Below are 27341 nucleotides of genomic sequence, written 5' to 3'. Positions count from 1 at the left end.
CTGGGATGGAACCACTGATATCTGCCATGCTCTGCATAGTGCCAGCAATCCCTGCCCAGCTGGGAGGACCAGTGGGGCTGGAGCAGCTGCCTGCTCCCCATTCTGATAAGGCACAGCTGATGGATGGTGATGCAGCAGGCAGGGTCTGTGTCGGGATGGGCAAAGCCCAGCCCAGAGCTGTACACTGCCTTCCCCTGCTATGGAGAGATCCTTGAGCTGTAGGGATGGCACAGACATCCCAGGTAACCCCAAATGAAAAAGCCCATCACTATGGGCTGAGCCTTTCCTTGGAGATGGTCACCCCATAACCCTGCCCGTCCTTTCTCAGCAGTTCCCCCTGGGCTGTCCCTCAGCTCCTCTCCATACAGAGGAGGCTCCCCACGATCCCAAAGCACTGCAGGAGTTTTTGGAGAATGCTTCCACCTCGTGGCTCTCTGCAGAAACGACCGTCTGCCAGGTACCAGGCTGCGCCCATCAGCCCAATTCCAGGCAGGGGCGACTCTGTGCCACCCCATTGCCTGCTCCATCACCCCCACCCGAGCTGAGCTGTGGCACTCGATCCCTTATCAGGGCTTCACTGCTCCAGGAAACCCCCACAGCTCGGATTTCCCACCATCGCATCGCAGTTTTGGCTGTTCTTATTGCATAGGGTGGGGGGTTAGGGTTAGGGTTAGGATTATCTTTAAGTCAGACGACCCCTCCATTGAGACCCCCGGGTGTCACCTCCTTTTCAGCTCTGCTCCTGCTGCCCGCTAGCGGGTCGACTTGGGAAAACACCTTCCAAGCTGTCAGAGCATCCCTCCCTATTCGCTGCTCCAGATCCCAACTCTTGCAATCTTGGGCTCCACCAAAGAACAAAACACATTTCCCCAATGGGATCAGCCAATGGAGGTGACTGATTCAGTGTTTGCTGGGGGTGAGCAGGACCCTGCTTTGTTTTGTGACATCAACAGTGTAAAGTGATTACGTTTCTTGCATTCTGGGCTTTTGTTAAGAAACAAAGCCCATGAAGGCTGCAAATCCCTTCTCCACGCTCCTGATGTGCACAACACAATGTGATTGTTCCTTCTGCTGCCAGCACATGGACCCCAGTGCCACAGCTCTGTGCTATTGCAAGTGTCCAAGTGGGGGACCCTCATGTCAATAAGGGATTCACAGGTGGCAAGGAAAGTGGGTTGCAGGGGAAACCATCCCAGGTGGACCTGAGGAAGCTCAGCAGCTCCACCTGTGCATGCAGAGCCCTGCAGAGCTATTGGCCTGTTGCACTGACTTAAAGGCTCAGCTATTTCACTAGGCAAGATCCATCTCGCATGGGCTGACACTGAGCAGGTAGGCAGGGTGTGAGGGATTATAACTGGGTTCCTCTTCTAGTGAATAGATCTCACCTGCCTGGGTATAGAGCTTGAAAGCAGGGCTTGATCCTGCTGCCCTGGCTGCAGCTCAAAGGAAGAGCTCCACGCAAATGGGAAGGAAGCAGGGAGTGGTGAATTCGGGAAGAGCTTTGTTCCACCCATGCAGGCAATTGGCACAGATGGGTCTACAGGGGGTTAACCAAAGGCCCATGAAGAAACCTGCCAGCTCTGTTCATCATAGCCCCGAAGGAAATTAAATGCCTTGTACCATATGGTGCACAGCATGGGGGTGGCTCTGGGGCAGCATCCATCCCAGTGCATGGGGCAGGTGCAAGCCGGGGGCTTCCAACCCCAGCAATATCCACTTTCTGCCCAGTATAAAGCACGGTGATGGGGAAGCAGGGGGAAGGCTGACACATGTGCAGCCTAACCCACTGGCAGAGCAGTGGGGAGGCAGAACCAATGGCTGCTTCTCATGCTCAATGAGTCCGTCCACCTCCCCCCCGCATCGAGTCCTTAAGTTGCTGCTTTTAACTGTCTCCGTGTTCAAAGCAAATGTGATGCTCAGCGGGAACAGAAGGCAGCTCCTGCTGGCAGGTGGAAGGCATGGACAGCATGGATTGCGATCCAGGCAGGGCCGGGTGCTGAGAGAGGTACGTCCTTCCGAGGCGGGGATCCGAAAGCAATCACATTTGGGATGCAAACTCAGAGCAGACTTGAATTTTTCCAGCAGGGGGAATATGGAAATCCGGCTCCGTCGAAATGATTCATCCCCTTCCCACCCCTCCCATACAGTCCCCGCCGTTCTCTCCCTCCCGCTGGGTGCCGTCGTGTCTCTGTCTGTGTGTTGGTGTCCCGGTGCTACTCGTGGGGCATTGCGATTTTGGCTGCTGTCGGGCGCTGAGCTGGGATCTCCCCGGTAAGATCCGTCGTTTGGGAGCCGGGTGCTGCCCTGCTCCGTGCTCGGGGTCCCCCTACATGGATGCTGCCCCTCGGTGCTCCCAGAAGGGGGCAGGGAGGGATGGGTAGGAAGGGAAGTTCTATTCTCTGTCTCCTATTGATGAGTTCTATTCCGTTTCTGAGGGCTGAGTTCGATTTGCCTCTCTTGGGGATCCACTCTCAAAGCACACCCTGATGTGGTGCTGCCTTTATCTGACCCTGTAACGGGGTGCCAGGATAGAGGGGTGGGAAGGGAGGAGACCTGACTCCCCCACCCCAATGCTCCCATGTGGTTGTGTGAGCTGTACTGTGTGCTGACCTCGGGTTGTGCTGGGGGATGCCCTCCGTTTAGGAGTGGAGGGGGTTTTGACATGTGTATGGCCCCCGAGAAGTGTGTGGCTGCATCCCTGTAGATACAGAGGGCAGCAGGGATGACACCGGAGTGGCACAGCCCCTTGCTGGAGGGTGAAAGAAAGTAATGAGTTCTCCCCCACTGCTGGCTGGGAAGTACATGGGGCTCACTACCCCCAGACTTACAGACACAGAGCTGCTTTCTCAAGCAGAATTAAAGAGTGGAGAGCCACAGGTGTGCCCCAAGCAGCACCTGCCTGCTTTATGGAGGAACTTGGTTCTTAATTGTTCAGCACAATCTCAGCTCCGCTCTGCCCCAGCTCAAGGCAGGTTGCTGCAGCCAGGGATGCGCTCAGCCCCGCTGTTGTTTCCCACCCTTATGGCCCCGGTTCTGGTGTGGAGTTGCTTTGTAAATGTCTCATAGCTCATTGCCGGGGTCGGTGCCGTCAGGTGGCGCTTGGGAATAGGCGGCAGAGCTGCGGGACGCACTTGTTGCTGATTGATGCGCTGGTATCGGGACCCAAAGCCACGCATCGGCTGCTCTGTAATGTGATGGGAAGGGAGAAGACAAGGGGACAACGTGCAGAGCCGTGCACGGTGCGGAGACGGGGAGATAAGTGTGAAAGCTTTTCGTCTCCTGTACTGGAAAGTGTGATTTTTAAGTATAGACTGTTTCTTCAGCTTTAGACCCGTCTGGCATGTGATTGCAGCCCCATCACCTCGTGGGCTTTGCTTGCATGAGGTGCTCCGTGCACGTGGTGTAATGTGGAGCTGTGCAGGGTGAGAGCCTTGGTGTGCAACTTGTGATCAGCAGATACTTGGGGTGCAGAGCAGTGTGCCCCTATAGTCTCTATAAACCTATAGCACCCTGCAGTGCTATAGCAGCCCTACAAACCTATAGGTCAGCCCTATAGCACCCAGCACAGAACCCACAGCTGAATCAGCCCAAACCATCCCAAATCCCATACAGCTGCTGTACCCATGTGCCACATCCCTGCACCACAGGGGAAAATCCACTCCAGTGCAAGGGGATGGGGTCAGGTAGAGGAAATGCAGTCAGGACTGTATGTCCACTCTCTGCTTTTAGGGTCAGGGAGGGTTTGTCATCCCCCAGGGCAGCTGCAGCTCTCCTAACCTCAGGTTTAACCTCTGCTGACTTCCAGGCCAGGCTTGTCCAGAGGTCAAAGAGCAGCACTGAATGTGATAGTGCTTTGGGATGCTGTTAGATGTATAAGGTATGTCTGGAAATCCCAAATGCGGTGGTGTTTTGGGTATCTGAAGCCCAGTGGTGTTTTTGGCAATCCAAAATGCCACGGTATTTTTGCAGCTTTGCTTAAGCGTACGGAAAACAGACAGAAGCTGAGGAAGAAAAGAGCTGCTCTGACAGCAATAAGAGCATCCACAGCAGGGTCTGCATGCAGTTTCATTACAGTAGATCTGATGCAACTTGCACCCAGAGGTAAAAAACCACAAGTGTAATCGCAGCCCTGCTCATAAGGCAGACGGGGCAGTGGGGTCGGGGAGCAACAAGGATCCCCCCAAGTCACCGAGATGCACAGCAGCAGAATCAGCACCTTTCAGTGCATCTGGAGCAATGCAAGCCCCAGACCGTGTTCCTCCAGCTGATCCCATAGGTGCACACAGCCTGTGGCATCACCCTGGAGCCCTGCGGAGAGCGGTGTTAGCAGCAGCAAGGGATCACGTCCCCTGTTAATCAGCATTTAATTAAAGGACATGCTGACATTTGGAAATCAGAAACAATTCTCCTGTGTGGGCTGTCTCTCTCTGCTGCTCGCCTCTTCTCTGAATCACTCGCTGACATTTTGCCAGATTAGGATGTGACTCTCTCCCTCCCCTCCTTCCTTATAAAAATAAATTGAAAAGGAGATGCACAGCCACCACTGCTCCTAAGGAAGCGGGGGGGATGGAGGAGCTGGGGCATCCCTGGGGAGCAGCTCCTACTCAGGCTGCCACTATGGCACAGTGGCTCCAGGTGAGGCTGTGGGTGCTGAGCAGGGTCACACCCCACCTTGGCTTACAGCAATACAGCAGCTCCCCAAAGCCATGTAGATCTGGTGAGCTGTGCAGGCACCTCTATGTGCAGCCCACCCTGTGCAACCCCCTGTGCTGCTCCTCTTCTCAACCCCAAACTTCTCCCCTTGCATTACAGCAGCACAGCACAGCCTGGTGCTCAGCAAGGTGCCCCCCTGCTCCCACACCTTCTGCTGCTCTTGAAATAGGGCCAGCATTTTTGTTTATCCCTCAGCCCTATGCCAGAGCTGGGAAAATGCAAACAGCAGCGAGGGATGGGGGAGGAGGAGGAGGAGGGATGTGGGGGGGAACCCTCACTGCTCGCTTCCCCTTGGCTGCTCATTTCAACCTTCTTTCAAGCAGAAATTACTCACATTAATCAAGAGTGAGAATGTGTTTGCAGCCCTGCAGATTTGGCAGCGTGGAATCAAATTCCATCAGTAGCAGCAGGAGGATGGGAGCCTGTATCTCTGCTGTGCACAGCCTAATAGAGCCATTGCCAGAGGAAATTGGATCTGAGAACTCCCCTAAATTAATCTACCCTTTAAAAAAAAAAAAAGCCAGGAGATCTACATGACAAACGAGTGTTTGCAATGGGAACTGATGCAAACATCCAGCACATTGCATCCCTGTGATCCCCTTCTGCCTCTCAAAGAGGCAAAGGAGCAACCCCAGCTGGTGGGTGAGGGTCCCAATGGGTACTGAGGCCTGAAAGCTGCTGGGACAGGGCAGAGATGCAAGGTGAGCACTGTCCTATTTGCAGGCTGGGAGCTGGTTGTGTGCTATGAATGGAAAGGCAGCATCCCTGGAGGAGCAGAGTGGGGTGCACCCAGGCCTGGGGGGTGTTGGGGCCACAGGTCTGGCTCTTCACACTGTGATATGAGGCACAATGAGCAGGAGGAGGCTTTGTGGCTTTGGTTTGCACTGCAGGGTTGGGGCGCAGGTGTTGCAGCCCGCTGTGCTTTAATAGAGCTGCTGCTGCTCCAAGGTGATTGCTACTTTATTGGCTTGTTTTTAGCCGTGCAGTTGAGCTGAGAGGAAGATGGATGGGGCTCATCTTGGGTGAGACTTCTGCTTTGCAGCAGGGGCCTGGGCACGGGGCTTTGAAAGCTGCCTTGCAAACAGCGAATCTCCTTGCTGCAAAGCAGGATGTTCACAGGCACCTGCCCAGGGGTGGGCACTCAGTGGGGCAAGTTAAGTGCTGCTGGGGCTCAGCTTTACCTGTTGTTTGGGTTTTCCCCTTTATTTCTTCCATTGGTTACCTCCCTGCCCTATGCATGAAGGCAGAGGGGACAAAGAGTGCATCCCATGTGTAGCTTCTCTTGGGTGACTCTGCAGAGGGTGTTGTGGGCACTGGGTGTGAATTAGGTGTGTAATCTAAGTGGGCTCGTGTGATTGCATGTGGGCAGGTTGGTGTTTCAGTGAGGGTTTTTGCACCCTGGATAGCAGCACTTCAAGGAGGTTTTCTTGCAGGATCTTTGCTGAGAGCTAAGGAATAGAATCAACAAGGTGCCAGGCTATGGCAAGAAGGGGGAAAATAAAACACCCAGGTGATCTGAGCTGGAAAAGCATGAACTTATTGAAAGAAATGTGGGCTTGGACAGTGTGTGGCAATACTTGGTGTCCCCAGTGCCATGCAGGGAGCAGGGACAACACACGTGTGCAGCACAGCCCAGCACACAGTGAGCCCACAGGGCTATTGATTGCCTTTACACCATAACCTGACAGAGCCTCTTCTGGGGATGTAATGAAGATGGATGATCCCATCCCCTCACTGCAGCGCTTTGGGGAAGGGTGAAATTATCTGCTGCATCCTGCAGGGATGCTCTGCGCTCCTCCGCACCTCGCACCCATCACTCATCTGATTTCCACCTCTCTCCATGTTTTATTCCTCCTGAGACCTTCCTGGCTCTGCCTTGTGCTGCCCAGCACCTACCAACCCACCTGGAACTGGGAGTAGAGGGTGCAGACCTCATCAATAGGACATGGAGCCTCTCTGCTAAGGGTCCCCATGCCCCTATCCCAGGACATGTGAAATACCAATCAATGCAGCTGATGAGCTCTTTCACTGGGTTGTTTGGGAAGCAGATGCAGTGTTTCTTCCTCCACTGACCAGCAGTTGTGAATCCATCTTTTCAGCAACACCAGGCTTGAGCATCCGTGTGCCAGAAGGCAGTTGTGTATGGCCATAAATGTGATTTAAAGTGGGCCAGGGCTCTAAAAGAAAAGACAAGACAAGGGAAGCTCGTATATTATCAGGTCTTTATTTCTATTCTAGCTCCTACCCGTCAGAATTTGCATTTTCAGGCAAAAACAACACAGTTGGATATGTTTTTATATAGGAGATGAGATTCCTCCTGACTCACAGGGCTGCAGGGAGGAGAAAAGATGGCCCATGTGATGATCTCCAGAGCTGCCAGCAACCGGTGCAAAGTAACCAGCTCCTAAAACCATATGGAACCCAATGCGTCCTGCTGCTCTCTGTGCTCACATCTACATCCTGCATTGTAGTTCATCCCCGATCCCATGCTGCTGCTGTGCCTCCCAGCCCCAAGGATGGATTGCAGCCTCTCCTTTAGGACTTTGAGTTTATTCCCTTTGGTTCCCTGGGCTCCATCCAGCCAAGTTCCTCGAAGTGAGAAATACAGCCTTGCAGGAGGAATCATCCTGTAGGAAACACGTGGTGCTGTTCCAGCCTCGGGAGTCCCCTTGGATGCTCACAGCTGAACGATCACTCTTTTTCTTGGCTCAGGGAGCTCATTTCCTAAATGGTGCCATCTCCAAGCACAGAGAGCTGGGTGATTTTGAAGAAAACCACTAGGAAAATAGAGCACTGCCAGCACCTGCCTGGGCATGGAAATGTTGCAACCACAGCGATGGATTTCTGAATGCACTTTGCCCACCACCCTGGGGCTGATTTTGCAGGACCATCTCTATAGGGAGCAATGCAGAGGCTGAGGAGGGCAGACACCTCCTCCTCCTGCTGCTCTCAGCTTGAACAACTCAAGCTAACATGTGGCTAAGTTGTGTTCCATGGGCAAAGCAAAGCCCGGCCTGACAGCTCCTGGGAGATCAGCTCCACCAGCATCATTTCTTGGCGATAGCTGGCTCACAAAGGGAGAAAGAAATGGAAGCAAATCTTACATGACACGTTTATTTTTGTCGTCTATTTATTAGCTCAGAGTAAAAGTCCTGCTGCTCTGCATTGTGGGGGATTATGCAGATGAGGGACATCAAGACAATTAAAAAAGAAGCCCAAGTGAGCACCGTGTCAGAGCTGAGAAGATGCTGAGAGAGGTGCAGCCACTCCTGACCTGATGCACCCACATCTCACCCTGTGCCAAGCTCTGGCTGCAGGGATCCCACTGAGCAGCTCGTTAACCCCATCAGTTAATGAGCTGCCCAACACATCCCCAGTGCATTGCTTTCAGAGGGGTTCCATCTATGCCATGCTCAAGGAGGGATGCTCTGGGTGGACCATGTCCTCAGTGCTGAGCTCACCTGCTGCTGAATTCAGTGCTTAAGGAGAATTCAGGTCTCTGGGGTGGCCAGCAGGGCAGAGAGTGGAGAGGTGGCCTTGTTCCCATGCCTGTCCCTATGGGAGGGCAGCCCAGCAGAAGGGGATGATGGTGATGCATTGAGGTGATGCTCTGCTTGTTGATGGTTGGGCACACACATAGGAGAAGGATCTGCGGGGCACTGTGGGCCTGCAGCCCATGAGCCCCCATTGGTATATCCAGGATTTATGAGTGCTCAGAGGAACAGATAGCAGAAAAAGCCACTTCCTTGGTGTGTGTGGAGTTGTCAATGAGTGGCACTCAGAGACACTGAGCGATACGGGGAGCAGCCGGGGAACCACGCTTCCATCCGCGCTGCGCTAATTATACTCATTAAGGAAGGAGTGCTGCCTCCGACTTGGAGCCACAGCAGCTATTTTTAATTCCCTGCTGCCAAAAGCTCACCTCAGGGCTCTGGGGCGGATTTTGTCGGCAAGGCATATTTCTCCTCCCAGGTCAGAGACTCTTTGTGTCTGCCTGGCTGGGAGACGGGGCCAGAGACAAAGCAGGGGGAGGAACACGGAGAGGGCACCGGGCGGCCCCAATGCTGTGTCCCTGCTGTCCCTATCACTGTGTTCCCACAGTCCCCCTCACTGTATCCCCACTGTTCCCATCGCTGTGTCTCTCTATCCCCATCACTGTGTCCCTGCTGTTCCTATCGCAGTATTCCCATTGTCCCCATAACCGTATCCCTGCTGCCCTTATCTCTGCATCCCCGCTGTCCCCATTGCTGTGTCCCCATCCCTGTATCCTCGCTGTCTCCATCACCGTGTCCTCGCTGTCCACACCACTGCATCCCTACTGTCCTTATCTCTGTATCCCTGCTGTGCCCATCGCATTATCCCCACTGTCCCCATCACCATATCACCTCTGTCCCCATCACTGTGTCCCCACTGTCCCCATCACCATATCCCCACTATCCCCATTGTCCCCATCACTTTATCCCCCCTGTCCCCATCTCGGCATCCCCTCCATCCTCATCTCTGCCTTCCCCGTCCCCTTATCTCCACATCCCCACTATCCCCGCGTTGACCACCCGCAATTACCGGGGTGCTGCCGTGCGCTTTGCTCTGCAGCCCGGTGCGGTGCTGGGAACGGAGGGGCCCTTTGCTCTGAGCTCACCCCGTCCCCAGGAAGGGGGGGAGGGAGGGAGGCCGCTGCCCACCGCCCCTCCCGTCAGCGCCACACACAGCCACACGATTCCCGACAATTAGGAGGACACCTATTCAACACCGCTCCCGTGGCTTTTGTTCCTTCTCTGCTTCGCTCCTCCGACAAAACGCTCTCCCCGAACCTCCCGGCCGCTTTTAAGTTCCTCTCCGTTAATCACCTCCAAACGGAAAAGTCCTGAAATAGAGGAGGAAAAGAGAAGTGAAGCGAAAAGAGTAAGAAAGTAAGGCAGCGTTTTTCTCTTTGTTCCGAGCGTTGCGTGGTGGGGTTGTGAGGGTGAGGGGCAGAAGTGCACCCGGTGCACCCACACCTGCATGCAGCAGGGCGTGCATTACCTGCACCGCCTCCTGCTGCCACCCAGCAGAGCTGCGAAGAGCTTCACCTTCTGCTTCTGTTTGCGGTGTGTGTTGGAAATGTATCTGTGTGTGTGTATGTGTGTGTTTGCAAAGGGGTGTAAATATTTACGCTGCAGCCAATAGACGGCACTGGCTTGCAGTGGTGCTGTTCTTGAGGATGAGGTGCTATGAGCCAAAAAGTGAATGGCAGCTCTCTTTGTTTTAGGGCAGAGTTTTTTTGTCTTGCAGGTGGAGTAGGGGTTGGGGGTGGGATTGTGTGTGTGTGTGTGCACAGCACTTCTGCAGTTTGCAGTGCACGTGAAATCCTTGCAAGGAGCAAAGGGAACGATCCGGTTTGCATGGAGAGCAAAATGCTGATCCATAAGGGAAAAGAGCCGTGTGTCTGTTGTACGAGGGAGAGATCAGAGCTCTGATGGAACAGCACTGGAGAAATCCTTCCTCTGGTTGGGAAGTTGCAGTTCAAACACTGCTGGCATTCGGCAGAGCAGGAGTGAGCTGGGTTTGCTGCGATGAGGTAATCCTGAGCAGAGATAAGGGAAGTGGTGCATGTATTAACCTGAAGGGAGCAGTGATGTCAGCAAGGGGGAAGGAAATCAATGACTGCCAGGTAGGAATAGCCTTGATTTCGGTGCTGTTTGATCCCTGCTGTTATTTCATCCGTGCTTGTTTGCTGAAAGCAAAAGGACAGTGATGGGGTTCTAGGGGGGGTGACACGGTGTGGAGGAATGGAGTGGTCCCCAATGGTTTGGGTAGGGATTTGCTATGGGTAGTGCATAGACTGTGTGTGTGTGTGTGTGTGTGCAGTGCCTGTCTGGGCTGCAATAGACCATTAAGGAGAATAAGCATTTTTCTCTGCTGGAAGCACAGGCAAATGGTGAGGAGAGGGGAGGGCTGGGGACCACAGAGAGCTGGAGATCTCCCCTTCTGGTTTCTACCCAGAGCATGATGGCAGTGGGCTGGGTGGGACCAAGGCTGGGGTGGCTCTGGGCAGGGGAGAAGATGTTTGTTATGGGCTCGGGGTACCTCCTCATCATGCTCTGGGTCTGCCCATATGGTTTGTGTCCTCTTGGTTTGGCTGTCTGTTGTCACCTAGGAGGGAGCAGCTGGTGTCCAGCAGGGCGACCAGGGGAGGAAAGGTCTATGAGGTGGAGGAGGGATGCTTTCTCTGTCAGGATTTGTCCTCATGCTAATAGGTGGCACACTGTGTCACGCTGTGTCACGGGTCCCCAGTGAGCTGTCAGCAGAGCATGATAAATCACTGGGAACGGCAAACAACGGCAGACGAACCACAAATACCTCCCGTCTGCATCACCTCCGATGTGACACTCAGTTGTTCACGTGGTGGGAAGATGGGGATGGTCACGCTGAGAAGTGGAGGTGGGGATGTAGCCGAGACCTGCATTGAGGGGAGCACCTTCTCTGGGTGCCATCACTAAGTGGGGACTCTGAGGACTCAGAGTGAGACCACAGCCACCAAATTGGGCACAAATAGGATACAAAAGGCTGTGTGAGGTCACCATTCCACCTCTCATGCCCGCCCATGGGCAGCCCATCACATTCCCAACCACATCCCCAGCTGCAGCTGGTGATAAGAGCAGCACTTTGGGAAAGCTCCAGCTTCTCTCACTTGTGTCACTGCAATCCCCCAGTGCCAGAAATAGGGGCTGGGGGTGCCCAGCTGTGCTGCAGGGCCCCGTTGGGTGCTGCTGGTTGTGTCCTTCCCAGGGGCTGATTCAGAGCTCAGGACACCACCACAGGCTGCTGCTGCCTGAGAAAGAGCCCTTCTCATCAGCCCTGTGTGCTCCTGCAACCCCAGACAGACCTTCCCCCCCCAAGCTGCTGCAGTGTCTCCTGCCTCGCAGCCCAGACTTAATTACAGCTGGGGCTGCGGGAGCTGAACTGGCTGTGACCAGGAATGTGCTAAAAGGCCCGAGAGGATCTTGTTAGTGAGTGACTTACCTGGATTCCCAAGCTTCATTTGCCCTCACCTAATAGGCTCTGTGGCAGTTTGTAGGAGCAGGTCTGGGTCATTATCTCGTCCCTTCCCTCTCTGCCTCTCTCATCCCTCTGCTTGGAGATAAAGCTGGAGCAAACAGCCACACTGTGTGCATGGGGCTGAGCTGTACAGCAGGGTTTGTATGGGATCCAGGACACAGCGTGGTGGCTTTGGGCTCCCAGGGCTGGGAAGGTTCAGGGAGCAGATCCTACAATGCAGCTTCTCGGAGCTGGTTTTGCACCTGAAGCCCATTGGGACAAACTGGATTTGCAAAGTATTCCTCCTGGTTCAGAGCTGAATGCTTCTGTGCAAACATTACTGCTCCCCAAAGTGGTTGCTGCACTGCTGCTGCAAGCATGGATTTGTTGAGTGTGCCCCCCCAATGCTGCAGACAGCAGCTTTTGAGGGCAGCTGGTCGGTGTCTGCTTGCTGAGGGATGCATATAAGCTCAGGTGATGAGAAAGCTGATTGAAATCCATAAATAACCCCAATATCACACTGTCCATGGGATATATGAGTGGCAGATAGCATGCAATGCCACAAATACATCTGAGCCTCCTCTTCCCCACGCAGATGTTTCTATATAAAACCAACAGGTCCAATTGTAACGACTTGGAGGACACAGCAATGCACGCTGAAGGCTGGAAAATGACATTGTTACAATGACAGATATTCTCCAAATACCCAATTCATGATGCTGGGCGCCTTATAAATGTGATTAGTAGATCTAATCTTGCTGTGCTGGAGCCAGTTGTCAAGACAGCTTGAAAATGGATCTCTGCCCAACACTGACTTCAGCTGCTCCCCAAGTTATAATAGTTAAAGTTTAAGAGCTACGTAGGAATTCAGTCCTATACACCCTGCAGGCAAAGTGGGGCTGTGGAGAGGGGTTGGGGGCTTTAGGTGATCCCCAAAAGAAAAGCTGATTGCTCCTTGTTGGTTTGCTATGGGCTCCTATAGGTGAACTTGGATTGTCCCCTCTGTGTTCTTGAGCACTGGTCCATCCATTTGTCCATCCATCTGTCCACCCATCCCACTGTTTCATTGCCTAATGCAGCAGGATGGGGCAGCCCCAGCACTGTGCCCATCTCAGCTCTCCCTGCACCTCATGCTGGTAGAGATGAGGTTCCTTCTATCCCTTTGGCACTATAATGTGGGCACTGGACAGCCCTGGAAGTGATGCCTACATGCAGCTCTCTGTGTGCTGATGGGATCTGCCAGGCACAAGGATTTCTGCACACCAGCTGGGAATAGGATTTCCAAAAGCTTTCCAGTGCTTGTGGGATGATACACAGGCAGCATCCCTGTGTCCTCCAGGACCAGCAGAACCAGGCTAAGCCCAGAGTGCTCCCAGCTCCATGGGGAGCTTGCAGATCTCTTGCTGAAAGCAGCAAAGTGTTTTTTAAAGCACCACAAGGTGAATCTCTTGAGGTGTTTGATGCCTTTCTGTGGGTATCCTGGGGGACCCCAGGGGGAGGATGCAGTGCAATCCAGCAGCACTCACAGCACTTTGCAGGTGCTTTGTTTTTAGGGCAGCCCCGATGGGATGAAGGCTGAGAGCCCCCCAACCTGCTCTGAGGGCCCCACCTCCATCCTGCAGAGCCCGGGACAAACAACACAGGGGAGGCTTTGAGCGTATCCAAGATACAGAGGATTTGGGCACCTTGTCAAATGTTCTCATTGTCTGACCCTTGTCCAGACGCCAGTAAAACCCTCTGGGAAATTCCCCCCCTCCACCCAGCTCACCGGCTTTAATTACAGGAGAGGAATGTGAGGTGCAGGGCTCTACTCCCACCACCTCCGTGCCATGCCTGTGCCCCACACATCCAGGAAGGGGAATCTGTGGGGCAGAGGTTTATGGAAGAGGAGCTGAGATGCCCCCAGGATGAGAAGAGGGGGAGGCAGGTCCCCCCCCCTGTCCCACTCTGGCAGCAGTACCCGAGCAGCAGGACATGAGTAATATCTATCCCACTGGGGGAGTTAGATCAAAGGCACTGAAGTAGATACAAGAGGTTTCTGCTTCACAGACCAGAGAGGCTGCCGTTCAATAGGGCCTTTGTTACCGGCTCTACAGAGCTGGGGATGGAGAAATACCTGACCCCCCTCATCCCCCCTTTACCCCCCCTGTGCGTGGCCCCTCAGTGCACAACCATTCCAAGTATGCGCCCATGCAGTAAGGCTCGGTGGGGCAGTGGGGACAAGCATGAGCCCCCAGAGCTCAGAGTGCTGCGAATGATTCCCTGGGCATGGAGCATCCCTGCGGTGCCTGAGTGCTGCTGGGGGGACCAGGAGATGCCATCCCCATCCCCATGCTCTGTTGGTGTGGTGTTGCTCCCTTGGAGAGGATGCTGCGCTGCTGAAGGTGAGGTCAGCTCCAGGGAGGTGTGGGCAGGTTCTGGGTCACCCTGAGGGCTGCATGGCTCCTCTGGGTCCTGTGGGGTTGTATGGGGCTGGTGGCATTCATAGGAGCATGAGCTCTCATTGCTGAAGTAGTGGGGAGAAAAAGGTGGAGCTGCAGACACCCAGTGCCACAGCAGAGCTATAGGGCTGTGTCTCAAAAGAGATGTTAAGTCTGGCTTGATGGTCATCCCCCCACCTTTCAATGCATGAGGATCTGGGAGGTGTGGGCTGCATCTTCAGTGCACCCCTGGGAGCAGCTCAGTGCTGGGTAAGGGAATGGAGGTGGGTGTAGGGCACTCAGCACCCATGGGTGCTTTTCCCTGCACCACATGGGGCTCAGGACCCTTCTACCTGTGGGATGAGGGGCTGCAAATAGAGCGTGGCCACGTTGTAAGGTATGCACGCAGCTGCCTTTCCTCCTTGGTAGTGGTATATGGGAGTTCAAGGAGGCAAAGACTTGGGCAGTGCCACTTCAGAGCTACCCCTGTTCTTCATTACTTTGGTTTGCAGGTCACTGCTCACTGCTGTCCCAAAGTGCAGCATGCAGAACCTCTCTAGGTGCAGAAACCTTCCCAGTTCCAGATCCACTGGTTGTGTAGTTTTAGAAACATTGGATTTCCCAAGGATTCTGGATAGGGCAACAAGAAAGGGAATTTCCTGGGTTCCACAGCAGAGCTGACCTCATCAGCTGCTGGCAATTAGCAGTCATGATAACCAAGCCTAAGTCTGGGCAGGGGGAGAGAATAAAGGCAGGGCCTGTGCATTCTGCAGGTATGATCTATGTGGGTTGGGGGGGTGATGGTGGAGGAGCTTCTCTTGATGCAGGGCAGCACAGAGGCTTTCCCTAAAGAAGGAATGGAGCCTTGGAGAAGCTGCCAGGTGCAGCACCTTGTCTTGAGCTGCCTTTGGGAACATGCAAGGAGGGATGAGACTCCTGAAGGCAGCAGGGGAAGGAGCTGCAGGAGGTGGCTCTGCAGCCGGGGCTCTCTGTAGCCCTTTGTCTCCCCGACAAAGACACTTCTGTTTGCTCCCTCCACACCACGCATCCGCCCGCCGTGCTGCCAGGTGAGCCAGCTCCTGTTCCCCATTCTGCTGTAAGGGCCTCGGGGTCAGGTTTCCCAACCAGCCCCAGGACAGCGTGCAGTTGCACCCCGAGCTTCTGTCTGCAGAAGGGATGAGCCTGCAGGTTGCTGCTCCCCTCTGCAAGGGAGCAGCTGACCCATAGGTGTGCAGATATGTGCTCCATTGCCAAGCGTGCTGTGTGACTCGAGGTTTGCATGGTGTATTGGCACCTGAAGAACAGCCCAGAATGATGTGAGGGGGAACACCCAGTGTTTAGCAAAGGAGGTAAGGTACAGCTATGGCCAGAGCTCTGGCAAAGTGATAATAAACCTTTTCATTTTCTTCTCTTTGGATGCATTGCCCTTGGTTGAGGCTATGTTGTTTTCTAAGCATCGCCTCTGCTGCGAGAGGTGGCTATCCCCATTATTGCTGCTCATATAAGGAGTAGAGAAAGCACTGCTGGGGGATGGGGTGGGCTCTCCTGCCCCAGTCCATGGGGCAGAGCTTTGCAGCAGTGCTGAGAGCTGCCATAGGGGCTGGCTGTTGGGGGTTCCCATCTTTGTGCAGCTCTGCACTTGGGCAACAGGTTGTGTTCCAACTGATTGTGGGGAGATGGCAGCTTAGACAGAGCCTTACTTAATTATTAGCTGTTGTTTTTTCCTTTTTTACCCCTCTTTTTCCTTTTTCTTTCCCCAAAGACTGCTGGCTTATCCTCGGTAAGCCCTCTGCTGTGGTCTATGGCTTTTTATTCCTATGTGATTGCTTTTCCTAACTCATGTAGGGCGAAAAGCCATGGGCTACTCAGGGGAGGGACTCCACCTTCCAGGCACCTCCGCAAACCACATGGATTCCTGATCCCTTTTTAATCACCCATATTTATTTGGTAACAAATACCGAGTGAAAGGGGGCATTGAAGCCTTGCGGGGCCTTAGCAAGACGGATGGGGCAGGGGGTGGCGAGCAGAGGGGCAGACAAAGGGGATGGGGATGGTGGGGGGCACGGCCTTTCAGGCGCCTCCATCCCCATTCAGTGCTGAAAGGGCACATGGTGGAGGGAGCAGCTTTTCTTTGCAGTGAGCTTTTCTCACGCGGTTCAAAGCATCCCCACCTGCAGGTCCTGGGGAACAAAAGTGGCAGGAGGAAAGCTGGGGGCATTTCCAAAGGGACGATGGGCACGGCAGCCAGGTGATGGCAGGAGGCCTTTCTCTGCTATAGTCTGATAAGGTTTGCAGGTGGGTTGAGAAAAGCTCTGACACCTCCATCCCATCTGCATAGTGCCCTGCTGGGGAGGCTGCAGAGCTTGGAGGTAAATGGGTTGCGCTGTGCTGCACCTGAGGGTGTCAAGCTAAGAATGTGAGAAAGGCAGAACTTAGCAAAGCTGAGAGGAGGGTGATGCTACCAAGGTCACCACCAGCTCCCCATGCAGGAAGAGAGGGATTTGGGGTTCTTTGTTTGGTTGTGTTCTTTCCCCCTCCTTTCCCCCCTCCCCTCCCTACCTTCACTTCCTGAGCTTTGAATCATTAGGTGTCAGGCTTTCAAGTTGAGTTCACCAGCTTGGAATGCATCTCTTAAAAAATAATAGTCATTGATTTAAGAAATGAAAGCTGAGATTCGCTGTAATCCCAATGACTCAAGGAGGTGTGGAAGGAAGGGAATCATGCAATCCCATGAGCTCTGACAATGGGAAGCATGAGAGCTGGCACGGCTGTGCCACATAAATCATCAAAACTAAACACCATCAGTCAAAAAAATGAAAGGAATTAAGCCAACCTCGCCGGGCTGTTTTAATTATTTTTTAATGAGGATTTGCTCATTCAGAAAATTCACCCATCACAATGGCTGCCATTCATACCAAGGAGGGCTGCAGCCTGGGTTGGATGTGCACAACCCTGTGTGTGTGCCCAGGGTGGGAGCTGGGGCTGCTGCCCCAATAGAGGGAATAGCAAAGAGTAGTGAACTTGGGAACATCCTTTGCATTGCAAGTCTGTGTTGGGCTGGGGAAATAGTGAGGAAATTCCACTTTATGCAGAGCATCTTTTGCAGGTGTTGAGTCCCCTGTGTTGGGGCTTTGCTCCATGGACACAGAGCATTGATTTTCCTTTTAGCAAGGCAGGCATTAAGCAGGGGGAGAAACAGAGGGAGTGTGAGCAGCCCTGTGCTGTGTCTTGGGGGGCTGCAGGAGTGTGTGTTTGGTGGGGGGAGGTTGCAATGGTGCTTCTCAGGGCATCCGATGCTCAGCAGCTGGGGCTGTGGTGATTGCCTGCCAAATCTCCATCTTCCTTGCCCTTGTTTGTGCAGATCCAGTGCACAAAGGCTTAAGCAGCAAGGTTTGGCTTCTGCTTTTCCATCTGTTTGATCCTCAGAGGGACATCTGAGCAGGGCATGCAGGAGGTGGAGGGTGAGGGGGGGGACGTGCTTGGGACAAGTGTTTCTCTGCAAACTGTGCTGTGCAAAAAGCTTTGGCAGGGAGTCCTGGCTGGGGTCCATTGTGCAGAGGAGACACTGCCAATACCAGGTGAGCTCTCAGCTCAACCACAGCGTGGCCTCTATGTCCCCAGTGAGCGCCACATCCCAGCTGGCTGCAGCAGTCCCATAGGGTCAGGGCTTTCATTTGGGTCTATGAGAATCCCAGCTCAGAGCCTCCCTTGGCTGTGTGGGTGGACTCCAGGGAGCACCGAGCAGCAAAGCAAAGCCCCTCTGCTGCCATGCTTATAAAACATTCATGGCATTAAATAGAATGGGAGGGCAGGTTGGTGCTCTCAAAGCATCTCAGACAACGTGGGTATGCACCTCTTTCTCCAAAGCAAAATTCCATTCCCTGTTCTAGAGATAAGGGCTGGGCCTTCCTGAGCTCCCAGGAGCGAGCATGCAAAGCAGGACACGTTGCTAATTACACATAATAATCACTGCTTAGAGTGAAGCATCCGCTGTCCTCTCTGGGCAAGGCTGGGGCTTGTTCTGTGCTGCCCTGCGGGGAGGAATGACTGCAGCTGTGTGGAGCTGCAGTGTCACCCTGGCTGTCCCTCCTTGTGTCACCAGCCCTAAGTTTGACTCCAGACATGGCAGAGCCACCCAGCTCTTAATGCTTTCAATGCTGTGCTGGGAGAGCAGCACAAACAGCAGCAGCTTCACCCTGAGCTGCCCAGCTCTGCGGATGCCAATCCTGAGAGGTAACCAAGAGGAGTGCCAACGATGAATGCTTTAATTACAGCCAGATGATAACAAACCCCAAAGCTATTGTTTGGTAATTGAAAGCTGTGATGCATCCAAGCTCATGGATGTCCCATAGAGGATGATACTCAGCGTGAAGCAAGGGGTTGAGGAGCCTGGGTGTGCACTGTTAGGAGCAGGGCCAGCACACCTCTGAGCATGCCACAACCCAAAGCTCTTGGCAGAGTGCTGCTTTTTGCATGGGCATGCATGGCTCTTTGAGCTTCTACACCACAGCTTGACCCTTGTCTGTCTGCAGGTAGCATTGCTTTGCTTTTAGGAAGCCTTGCTTTGCTGGCAGGCAATGGAGAGGGGGGGGTGTTGTCTCATGAGTGTTTCCCAAACGAGACAAAAAGAAGTGGATCCTCGCCTTGCTGGGAATTATTTATCCAGCTCTTCTGTAGGTTGGGAATTATAGATGTGCCATGGGGGCACCTTCCTCCTCCTGGCTGCTGGAAATGGATTATTTAGTAACTGTGAGGCCGCCGGTGCTGAGTCAGCCCGCAGCTAATGAACACCCCGGCTGCCCATTTGGAATTTATTGCACCTATTAATTACAACCATTAGCTGCAGCCAGTGAAATTTTTATAATGAGGGCCCTTGCGACTTTGCCTTCCTAGCAGCAAATTAACTGTGTGGGGGGAAGAATCAATGGGATCAGCATACTTTACAGAAGCGATGTTTTAATTAGCGCTTCTCTGCAAACATGCCAAGCAACAGCCTGGCCGTTCATTATCTCTCCTTAAAGGGATAGAGCTTCTTTTCTGGCCGGCTTCATCCCTTGGTTGGGTTTCCAATGCTCTGCCGCTCATTAGAGAGGCTGCTTTGAAGTTGGCTTTGTCTTAGGTTGGGCTGTGAGCAGCGTGATGCCCAGTTAGTGGAAAGAGGGGGTGAAAGCAATGCTAGGAAATGATGGCTTGGAAATAAGGACCGATTGGGTGGATGCTGTTGCTGCAATGAGAGGGGGAAGGGTTTCGTGTGGTGCTGTGATGCTCAGAGCAGCTGTGGGGTTGTGACCCACAAAGCTCTTTGAAACCCCTGTGTTCCCCATAGCATCCATCACACCCAGAGGTGCAGCGCCCAGCTGCAATGAGAAGAGAACCAGAATGAAATAGCTGGGAACTTCTCTACTTTTCATTACAAATGATTGAATTCTGTTCAGTCCCTCCAAAAAAAATACAAAACAAAAAGCAACAAAACCCCAAACCCAAAACGAAATCAAATAAAAGAGACCCATTTCCATTGCAAATGATCCCATTTCCCAGGGGAAAAAAAAACAACCCAGAGTTTCAAATGCAAAACTTAACGTTGTTTTCTTTCCAACCCAAAGCTCATTCGATTGCAGTTCTCCCACAAATAAAGGCTGCAAAGCGATGCAAAGCAATGCAATGCAAAGCAAAGCTGGGGTGGGGCTGGAAAGCAACATTGGGGTGAGATGCTGATGCTCTCCCTATGTACACGCTGTGCACCCTCATCACAACCCCTACATGGGGAGGAGGAGCAGAGATTTCAGTGCACTGTGAGCATCGAGTGGATGCAAAGCAAAGCCCAGCCGGGTAATTGCAAGGCTAAGGGATAGGCTCTGTCCAGCTGCTTTGCAAAGACATTTTTTAGGGCTGGAGGAAAGTGACATTATTAAAGTGAGCATGCTGATTCCAGACAGCTCCCAATTCATCACCGTGACAGTGACAAACACGGCCTGGGGTTATGCAGTTGACTAAAGAGAATTCTCGAGCTTTACATTTTTAATGCTCCTCACATTTTCTCTGCTGCAGAGGAGTTTTATCCAAAGGATCTTCTGCCTTGAATAGAAAGGGCAGCGTGGGGCTGTGAAGCATGCCCGGCCCTTGCAAATCAAGCAGGGTTTCTGTCATCGCTACCCAAGCTGGTTCATTTATTGTTTTAATTATTCCTTGCTCCTTCAGGATCCTTTTTCCACCTTTTCAAGTAGAACAGGAGCTCCGGCCTCAGCTGGGCTGCTTCTATTCTCTAGGGCTCATTCATCATTGTCTGCTGCCTGAATGGGAGGCAGAGGGTCAGCCTGAAAAGCCTCAACGTTACAAACTCCTCCGGATCTGTCAATGGGTCCCTTCTGGGTGTGGGGGTCCTGGCAACTGGACCCCCCAGATGCTTTGTGTCTGCAGTGTGGGGACATGGGTGGCACAGAGATGTGGGTGGTACTGGGATGTGGGTGGGATGGGGGTATGGGTAGAACTGGGATGCAGTGGCATGGGGCAGTGAGGGTGGGCACAAGGGGACTAAGCACATCCTGCACAGACCCATTCACCTGATGAAGAACAGATTGTTGGACATAAAGATGTCATGGTGGGGAGTGTGGTGTAAGCCATGCATGGATCTGGTGGTGTGTGGGGGTCTGGATTGAGCGCCCCAAGCCATAGGTTCTACCATCCCCATGGCCCTCAGCTCCAGCCCTTCCCTCCCAGATCCCATTCTTGGGCTCCTAACAAAAAGCAACAGCACAAAGAGAGGCTCAGGGACCCACTGCTACTCTAAGAGGCATTCAGTGCCAGAGAGAGACTCATTAAAGAGCCTGTTGTTGTTATTTGTGAGCTCCAGAGATAGCAATATTTCATATGGGGGTTGCTCAGCAGGTACCCAGCTGGGTTGGCAACAGCTGGGGAGGGGGGCAGTGAAAGAAGATCTTGTTCCTTGCTCACTCCTTGCTGGGCTGTGGGTCTGGATGCAAAAGTATTTCATACACTGAGATTCCCATGTGGCTCTTTGATAACTTGGTGCCCTTTTAATAGATGGGATAAACTGAGGCCCTGTGCGTTACCTTGTCTGTGTGGGGCTGGAGGGTGATGTGGGGCAGGCATAGGGCTGGTCACCTGCAAGCTGTTCAAGTGCTATGGATTAAAGCAGAGAGAAGAGAAAGGTTTTGCTGCAGATAGCATTTCTGCCAGTTTGGTGTTGTTTTATTTCTTAAGGAAAGCAGCCTTTCATTTGCATAACCACGTTTTGCAGCTGTTGGCTCATCATTAGGGCTGTGCTTTGGGGCATCATCTTTGCTGCAAATGGACACTGAGTGAGGAGACAACGCTCTCAGCTGTGCCCCATTGTGTTGTGCTTGTGGTGCTGTGCTGCCAGGGGGGTCCCAGGTTTCTTATCTCTGGGGGGGCTACAAACCAGCACTGCAAGCTGTCCTCACATCTGTCCCAGTTGCCCCCAGATCTATATGGGGGCTGAGGGTGGCTTTCATCCCACTGTTTTTCATTGGGTGTGGGGTAGAGAGATGTGTCAGTGGGAGGTTTTCCATTTTGGGGATATCTGCTCATGCTGTCAGAGCTGCCCTGATTTCTCTCCCTCTCCTTGTCCTCATCCAGGTCCCATTGGGTGCTCCAGGTGATGCCCCAGTTCACTTTCGCTTGCTTCTGTGGGCTGCATGGCTTCTGCAAGATGAAGAGGAAGAAAGAGGAACCCAGCACAGAGCAGGAGACGGCGGTGTGAGCAGCAGGGACAGGAGTGGGACATCAGAGCTGCTGGGGGGCATTGACTGTCCCCCCTCCTGTCACCTCTGCAGGGATCCCTGTGCTGTGGAGGTGGGATGGGGCAAAGGGGTGTCAAGGAGCTCAGCGTGGGGCTGTGAGCTCCATCTGCCCTAATGCACTCAGCCTGCAGCTCTGCTCATTTTCTCTCTGCAGACATCTGCCTGGCCAGGAGGGAGCTGAAGCATGAGAATGTCCAAACTTGGAGGCACCAGTCGGCGTTGCAGACGTTATTGGGGTGCTACAGCCATCCTGCCACATGCACTGAGCCCTCTGCACCCCAACAGCAGGGGACATAGTGGTGGTGGTATTTGTGCAGGGCATCTCAGCAAGAGCTGGTTCATTATTGACACAAAGGCCAACAGTCCCCAGCTCAAGTCTTTAGGGGTTCTCTGCAGGGACATTTTTGGCACAACTGTGTCTTCCAGAGCAGAAATCCTTGAACTCTTCCACCTGCTGTTTCCCTTCTCTATATGGAGAATCCAATCATGGGGGGCTGAAAGTGATGCCCACGGGTGCCAGGTAGGAAATGCTCACCCTGAGGGCTGCTCCTGCTCCCACTGCCTTCACCTGGCACTGTGTGGCTGTTCCTGAGGTCCCCTGGGTTCCCATTTCCCCTCCACTCTCTCTGTGCATCCTTCCTACCTATGGTTAAAGCCATACAGGAGCTCCCCATATTCTGTGCCTTTCGGGGGGTGTCCCATAGATGTCCCCCCCAGTTAAGGGGGGGGTTCCCATAGATGTGGGGACATTGGTGGGGTCTCAGTGTTGTGCTCACATCCCTGACCCCATTTGCACCCAAACTTTAAGATCTCCTTTCAGGCACTGAAGCCTTGGTGCTGCCATGACCAGGAATTGAGAAAAGCAGGAGGGATGGCCCATAGGAAAGGGCAAATACTTGGACAGCAAGTCTCTGGAGCAAGGGCCATAGACTAGAGCAGCCTGACACCCCCTTGGAGCTCTGAAGGAGGAGGGTGAGCACACTTGGAGAGCAATTCCAACCTCCCCATTGTTAACCAGTTCCACCTTCCTAGTGCTCTCAGAGCGCATTTGCACATGACAAACAGAGCTGTAGCCACCAGTGACAGCTCTCCTTTGGAGATATGTTGGCTCAGGCAACACCCAGATCTAATACAGACGGTAATTTATTTTCTCATCTGAAAGATTTAGGACAAAAAGCAGCCAGAAGTGCCAAGAACAGAAGGTGCAGCTGAGGAGCTCTAAATCCTCTCTGCTCTATGCCTGTGGTCTGGGCTGCGGTGGGAAGCAGTGGATGGATGTGGGCTATGGGATGGCAGCAATGCCTGGTCCTTATGCACCTACCCCATGGTTGGGGGCACTCTGGGGCCATTTTGCTTCTCCCTTCTCTGAGCTCAGGTGATGTGAACTGGCTGGTGCCCTGCTGGAGGTTTCCCTTCTGGGCTCCGGGTATGGGCAGTGTGTTGGGTAGGTGTCCCTGTCCTTCATCACTGTGGAGCTCAGCTGATTTCAGCACAGATCAGTGGGAAATGCTGTGGTTAATGCAGGCTGTAATGTGTCCTCTGGGAGCTTTGAGGCTGCAGCAGCCTTTTACTTTACAGTGCACACAGAGGCACCCAGGGAAGCTGAAGCCACTGAACTTAATGCTGATGCACCCAGGTTTGGGATCAGCTGTTGGTGCCCCACCTGGGGGCACACAATTGGTTCCCCCTAGTGAAGATGTGGGGTGATAACCCCACTCAGGGCTGTTGTAGCAGCAGGGTGAGATACAGAGAGATGATGGGCAGCTTTGCTCAGTCAGGCTTTACAGAGGCTCAGATATTGCTGTGGATTGAGGATGGGGGGAAGGGGGGAAGATGGCCCAGTTCATTAGTGCATAACCCTCCCTGCTAAACCTCTTTGACTGCAGATCCATCACAGTTTGGCAGCAAAGGATGTGCAGCTAACAGCTGCTCCGAGGCTCTGTGTCAAGCTGGATGCACAGAGAGCAGCCCTGCAAAAGTGTTTGTGTATGGAGGGGGTGCTATGGGGAGCTCCTGGGTGCTAAGAGATGAGCTGAGGGCTCTGCTGGAAACACTGCACTCATGCTATGCACTTACTGCATATGATGCACGCCCATGCACACGGTGCACACACTATGCACACACTACTCATGCCATGCACACCACGGTTGCACACTGGCAGCTCTGTGCTTGCTCAGGCTGTCCCTGTATCTCCAGTCCTATCTCCTACAATGAATGTAGGATGTAGAAGCAAGACAGGCAGATGCTCACCCGCACCCATTACATGTGCATGTGAAAACACAATAAATTAACCAGGTGCAGCCTGAATGCTCAAAAACCCGAGCTATTTTTCAAGTGAACTTTCCACCTCCCTGCATGGATGGAGCTCTCAGAGCAAAACAATATGTTTTCCACCGTGGCTCCGAGCAAAATGGTTTGCTCCTGCATTGACCTCTATTGTGCTCATAAACGGCTTGTGGTGCTTTTTGATTCCCCCATCATCACGCCTTGACCTCCAGATTGATGCTGAAGGTCCTTTCAGCTGCATATTGTTTCCCACCTCTCTCTGTAGCCAACCTGCCAGGATGCTGCACACCTCCCAAAGCAAAGTTATAGGGCTTTTTCTTTCTCCCCTCCTCTTTATTTTTCCCTCCCCACTGGCAGCGTTTTAACAAGGCTGGGATGCTTCTGAGACTGTGAGGGCTGGGAGCTGACAGCTCTTGTCAGTGGAGAAACGCTTTCCCTGCCTCTCTTTCTCTCTCTCCCCCACATTTTGCACAACCCCAGGCCTTTTTATAAGCTGGGATTTTGCTTCTTGTTCAGGATTTCCTCTTGCTCTCCCAAGTGACAGACACACACACACGCTGCTTTTGCTTCTCCCTTCCATAATGCCTGCACCACAATAGTTACATCCTACCCACATTGGAGGCAGTGCACACTCAGGGTGTCCCTCCAATGCTTCCCAAGCACTTTCTTTCCCACCTGATCCTGAAGCTGAGGCTGCCAAATCCCCCATGCATTGGTTGCTGAGTGTTGAGCAGCTCCCAGTCACCCTCATGCAAAGGGTGTGAAGTGCAAGGTGTAAATAGTGCTTTCCATTGCACGCTGGCTCTTGTGCACCACCGGGCTCTGTGCACATTGCATGACATCCATGCTGTGGCTTTGCAGGCTTATTCCTTTTTATTCTTTTCACTGTTGTTTCTTCAGAAGAGAAGAGCAGCACTCCTGAAAAATGCATTTCTTCCCACCAGCAATAATCCTCCTTTAATCCTATTACACCAAGGAAAGCATCCAAGCAGGGGTGGGTGCAGGAGGAGGGTCCCCATTGCACTCAGACATTGGGGATGGACGGACCATAGCTCAGCCCCTTCCAATGAACCCAAACAGTGCTTCCATGGCACCTCCTGGTGCAGAGAGGTGTAAAAGCCGCAGCTTCAAGTCTTGTAACACATTCTTAAAGGTTTTATGAGAGAGGGGGGAAAAGAGTAGAGAGAAAACCCCATTCCTGAGTGCATCTTTGTGGTGTTTTATGTCAGATCCTATACAATTCCATGACTCCCACCCCCTAATAAACCTGCACTGATCGCTGCAGTTACTGCACTCACACGGATGCACAGAGCTCTGCGGTGTCTATGGAGGATCAAAGCATTCAACCTCTATTTATTGTCCTTCCCTTTCATCCCACTGCCTGGATTTCATCACGAAGGGACCTACCCAGACTTGTTCCTCAGGAGTCTCCCAGCCTCAGTAGCCATAGAAACCAGCTATTTTTAGTCTGTTTTCGTGATGCCAGTCAATGACTTTTCTCGACTTTGGGGAGACAGAAGACCAGGTCAGCCCTGTGAATGGCAAATGCAAAGCTGTGCATCCCTTTGAGAAGATAAACGTGGCATTTGCAAACAAAAGCACCTATCAACGCACAGAGCAGGTCCGTTCTTAATGTATTTCCTATCTGGACAAATTATTTATGCACATTTCTAGAGTGTGGATTTTATCAACCTTTGGAGATCAGGGTTTTTGCTATATGACAAACCTTGTACTTCCCAGAGCTGGTTTTCAGCCCTCTTCATATAAATGAACAGAGTTTTGGAACCCGACTGCCTGGCAGTGATGCATGGGATGCAATGGGCAAAGCCCCTCCAAGCAGAGATGGGGACTGTTCCCACACAGAGCACACCAAGAGCTGGAAATACACACATCCCAATGTTGTATTCTGCTCTGATGGGTCTGACTGACAGCACTGTACTGTGAATTCTAGATGCATATCATGACTGTGGTTTGCATTGATGGACTGGTCTGTTGATCGGACCTATTCTATTCTATTCTATTCTATTCTATTCTATTCTATTCTATTCTATTCTATTCTATTCTATTCTATTCTATTCTATTCTATTCTATTCCATTCCATTCCATTCCATTCCATTCCATTCCATTCCACTCCATTCCACCCATTTCCATCCCATCCATTTTCATCTCCTCATCCCATCCCATCCCATCCCATCCCATTCCATCCCATTCATTTCCATCCCATCCCACCCATTTCCATCTCATCCCTTCTCATCCCATTCCTTCCCATCCCATCCCATCCCATCCCATCCCATCCCATCCCATCCCATCCCATCCCATCCCATCCCATTCCATCCCATCCCTTCTCATCCCATCCCATTCATTTCCATCCCATCCCATCCATTTCCATCTCATCCCTTCTCATCCCATTCCTTCCCATCCCATCCCTTCCCATCCCATCCCATCCCATCCCATCCCATCCCATCCCATCCCATCCCATCCCTTCTCATCCCATCCCATTCCTTCCCATCCCATCCCATTCATTTTCATCCCTTCCATTCCATTCCACCCGTTTCCATCCCATCCCATCCATCCATCCCATCCCATCTCATCCCAACCCATTCATTTCCATACCATTCCTACCCATCCCATCCCATCCCATCCCATCCCATCCCACACTGGTTACTGTTGACTTTTGCTCCTGGACCTACATATGGTTGTGCTCATTTATACCCCTCCAACCTCTTCATTTTGAAGCCAGCACTTTCCCATCCTGGCTGCACGAGCACAACCAAAGGTGCAGCCTTGGCGACTGTTGCAATAAAGTGATTTTATCATTCCCCTCTGATCTAAGGGCTTCATTTTCAGCATGGGGGGGGGGGCGGCCCCTTTAAATCTGCGGGTGCCGGTGTTGGGACAGACCAAGGCGGGGGATGGGGGGGAGATGGGGGGTGGGTTTAAAGGGATGGGAGGGCAGCCCCCCCCCCCCCCCCCTCCTGGCGGTGGTGCAGCCCGAGGGGGCGTAGCTAAGCTGGCGGGTGGCTTGAAAGGCATTCAGCGGCCATGCATTGAGGGGGATGGTTTGGGGGGGGGTAAAGGGGGTATATAATGGGGTTTGGTGGTTCTGGGGGCAACCTTTGGAATG

General features: G+C 52.8%; 1 protein-coding gene and 1 long non-coding RNA gene across 7 annotated transcripts; one reads left to right on the top strand and one right to left on the bottom strand.

Moving 5' to 3' along the window:
* Positions 1 to 1848: 1848 nt before the first annotated feature.
* Positions 1849 to 27044, top strand: BLACAT1 (BLACAT1 overlapping LEMD1 locus). 5 transcript variants are annotated; one of them, XM_085526822.1, is made up of 3 exons: positions 1849 to 2005; positions 21768 to 21983; positions 22086 to 27044. In XM_085526822.1, exon 2 carries the CDS (start codon positions 21790 to 21792, stop codon positions 21889 to 21891), a length of 102 nt encoding a protein of 33 aa, XP_085382948.1. In that variant the 5' UTR covers positions 1849 to 2005; positions 21768 to 21789; the 3' UTR covers positions 21892 to 21983; positions 22086 to 27044. The 5 variants fall into 5 exon arrangements, with proteins under 5 accessions (XP_085382948.1, XP_085382946.1, XP_085382945.1 ...); XM_085526820.1 differs by lacking the exon at positions 1849 to 2005 and adding an exon at positions 2071 to 2271 and having other exon boundaries at positions 22063 to 27044; XM_085526819.1 differs by lacking the exon at positions 1849 to 2005 and adding an exon at positions 2086 to 2271.
* On the bottom strand, positions 6216 to 10309 carry LOC107324741 (uncharacterized). Of its 2 annotated transcripts, XR_014938634.1 has the most exons (3): positions 9736 to 10292; positions 9277 to 9577; positions 6216 to 6890 (listed from the first exon to the last, which is right to left on the bottom strand). It is a non-coding gene; the product is annotated as an uncharacterized LOC107324741 (long non-coding RNA). The 2 variants fall into 2 exon arrangements; XR_001559548.3 differs by lacking the exon at positions 6216 to 6890 and having other exon boundaries at positions 7814 to 9577; positions 9736 to 10309.
* Positions 27045 to 27341: the final 297 nt, after the last annotated feature.

This window comes from Coturnix japonica, chromosome 38 (genome assembly GCF_054131305.1).
Source record: "Coturnix japonica strain WE chromosome 38, WE-NBRP24, whole genome shotgun sequence".
Lineage (NCBI taxonomy): Eukaryota > Metazoa > Chordata > Aves > Galliformes > Phasianidae > Coturnix > Coturnix japonica.
The sequence above is the reverse complement of the archived record's forward strand: the minus strand, read 5'-3'. Positions and strand labels throughout refer to the sequence as shown.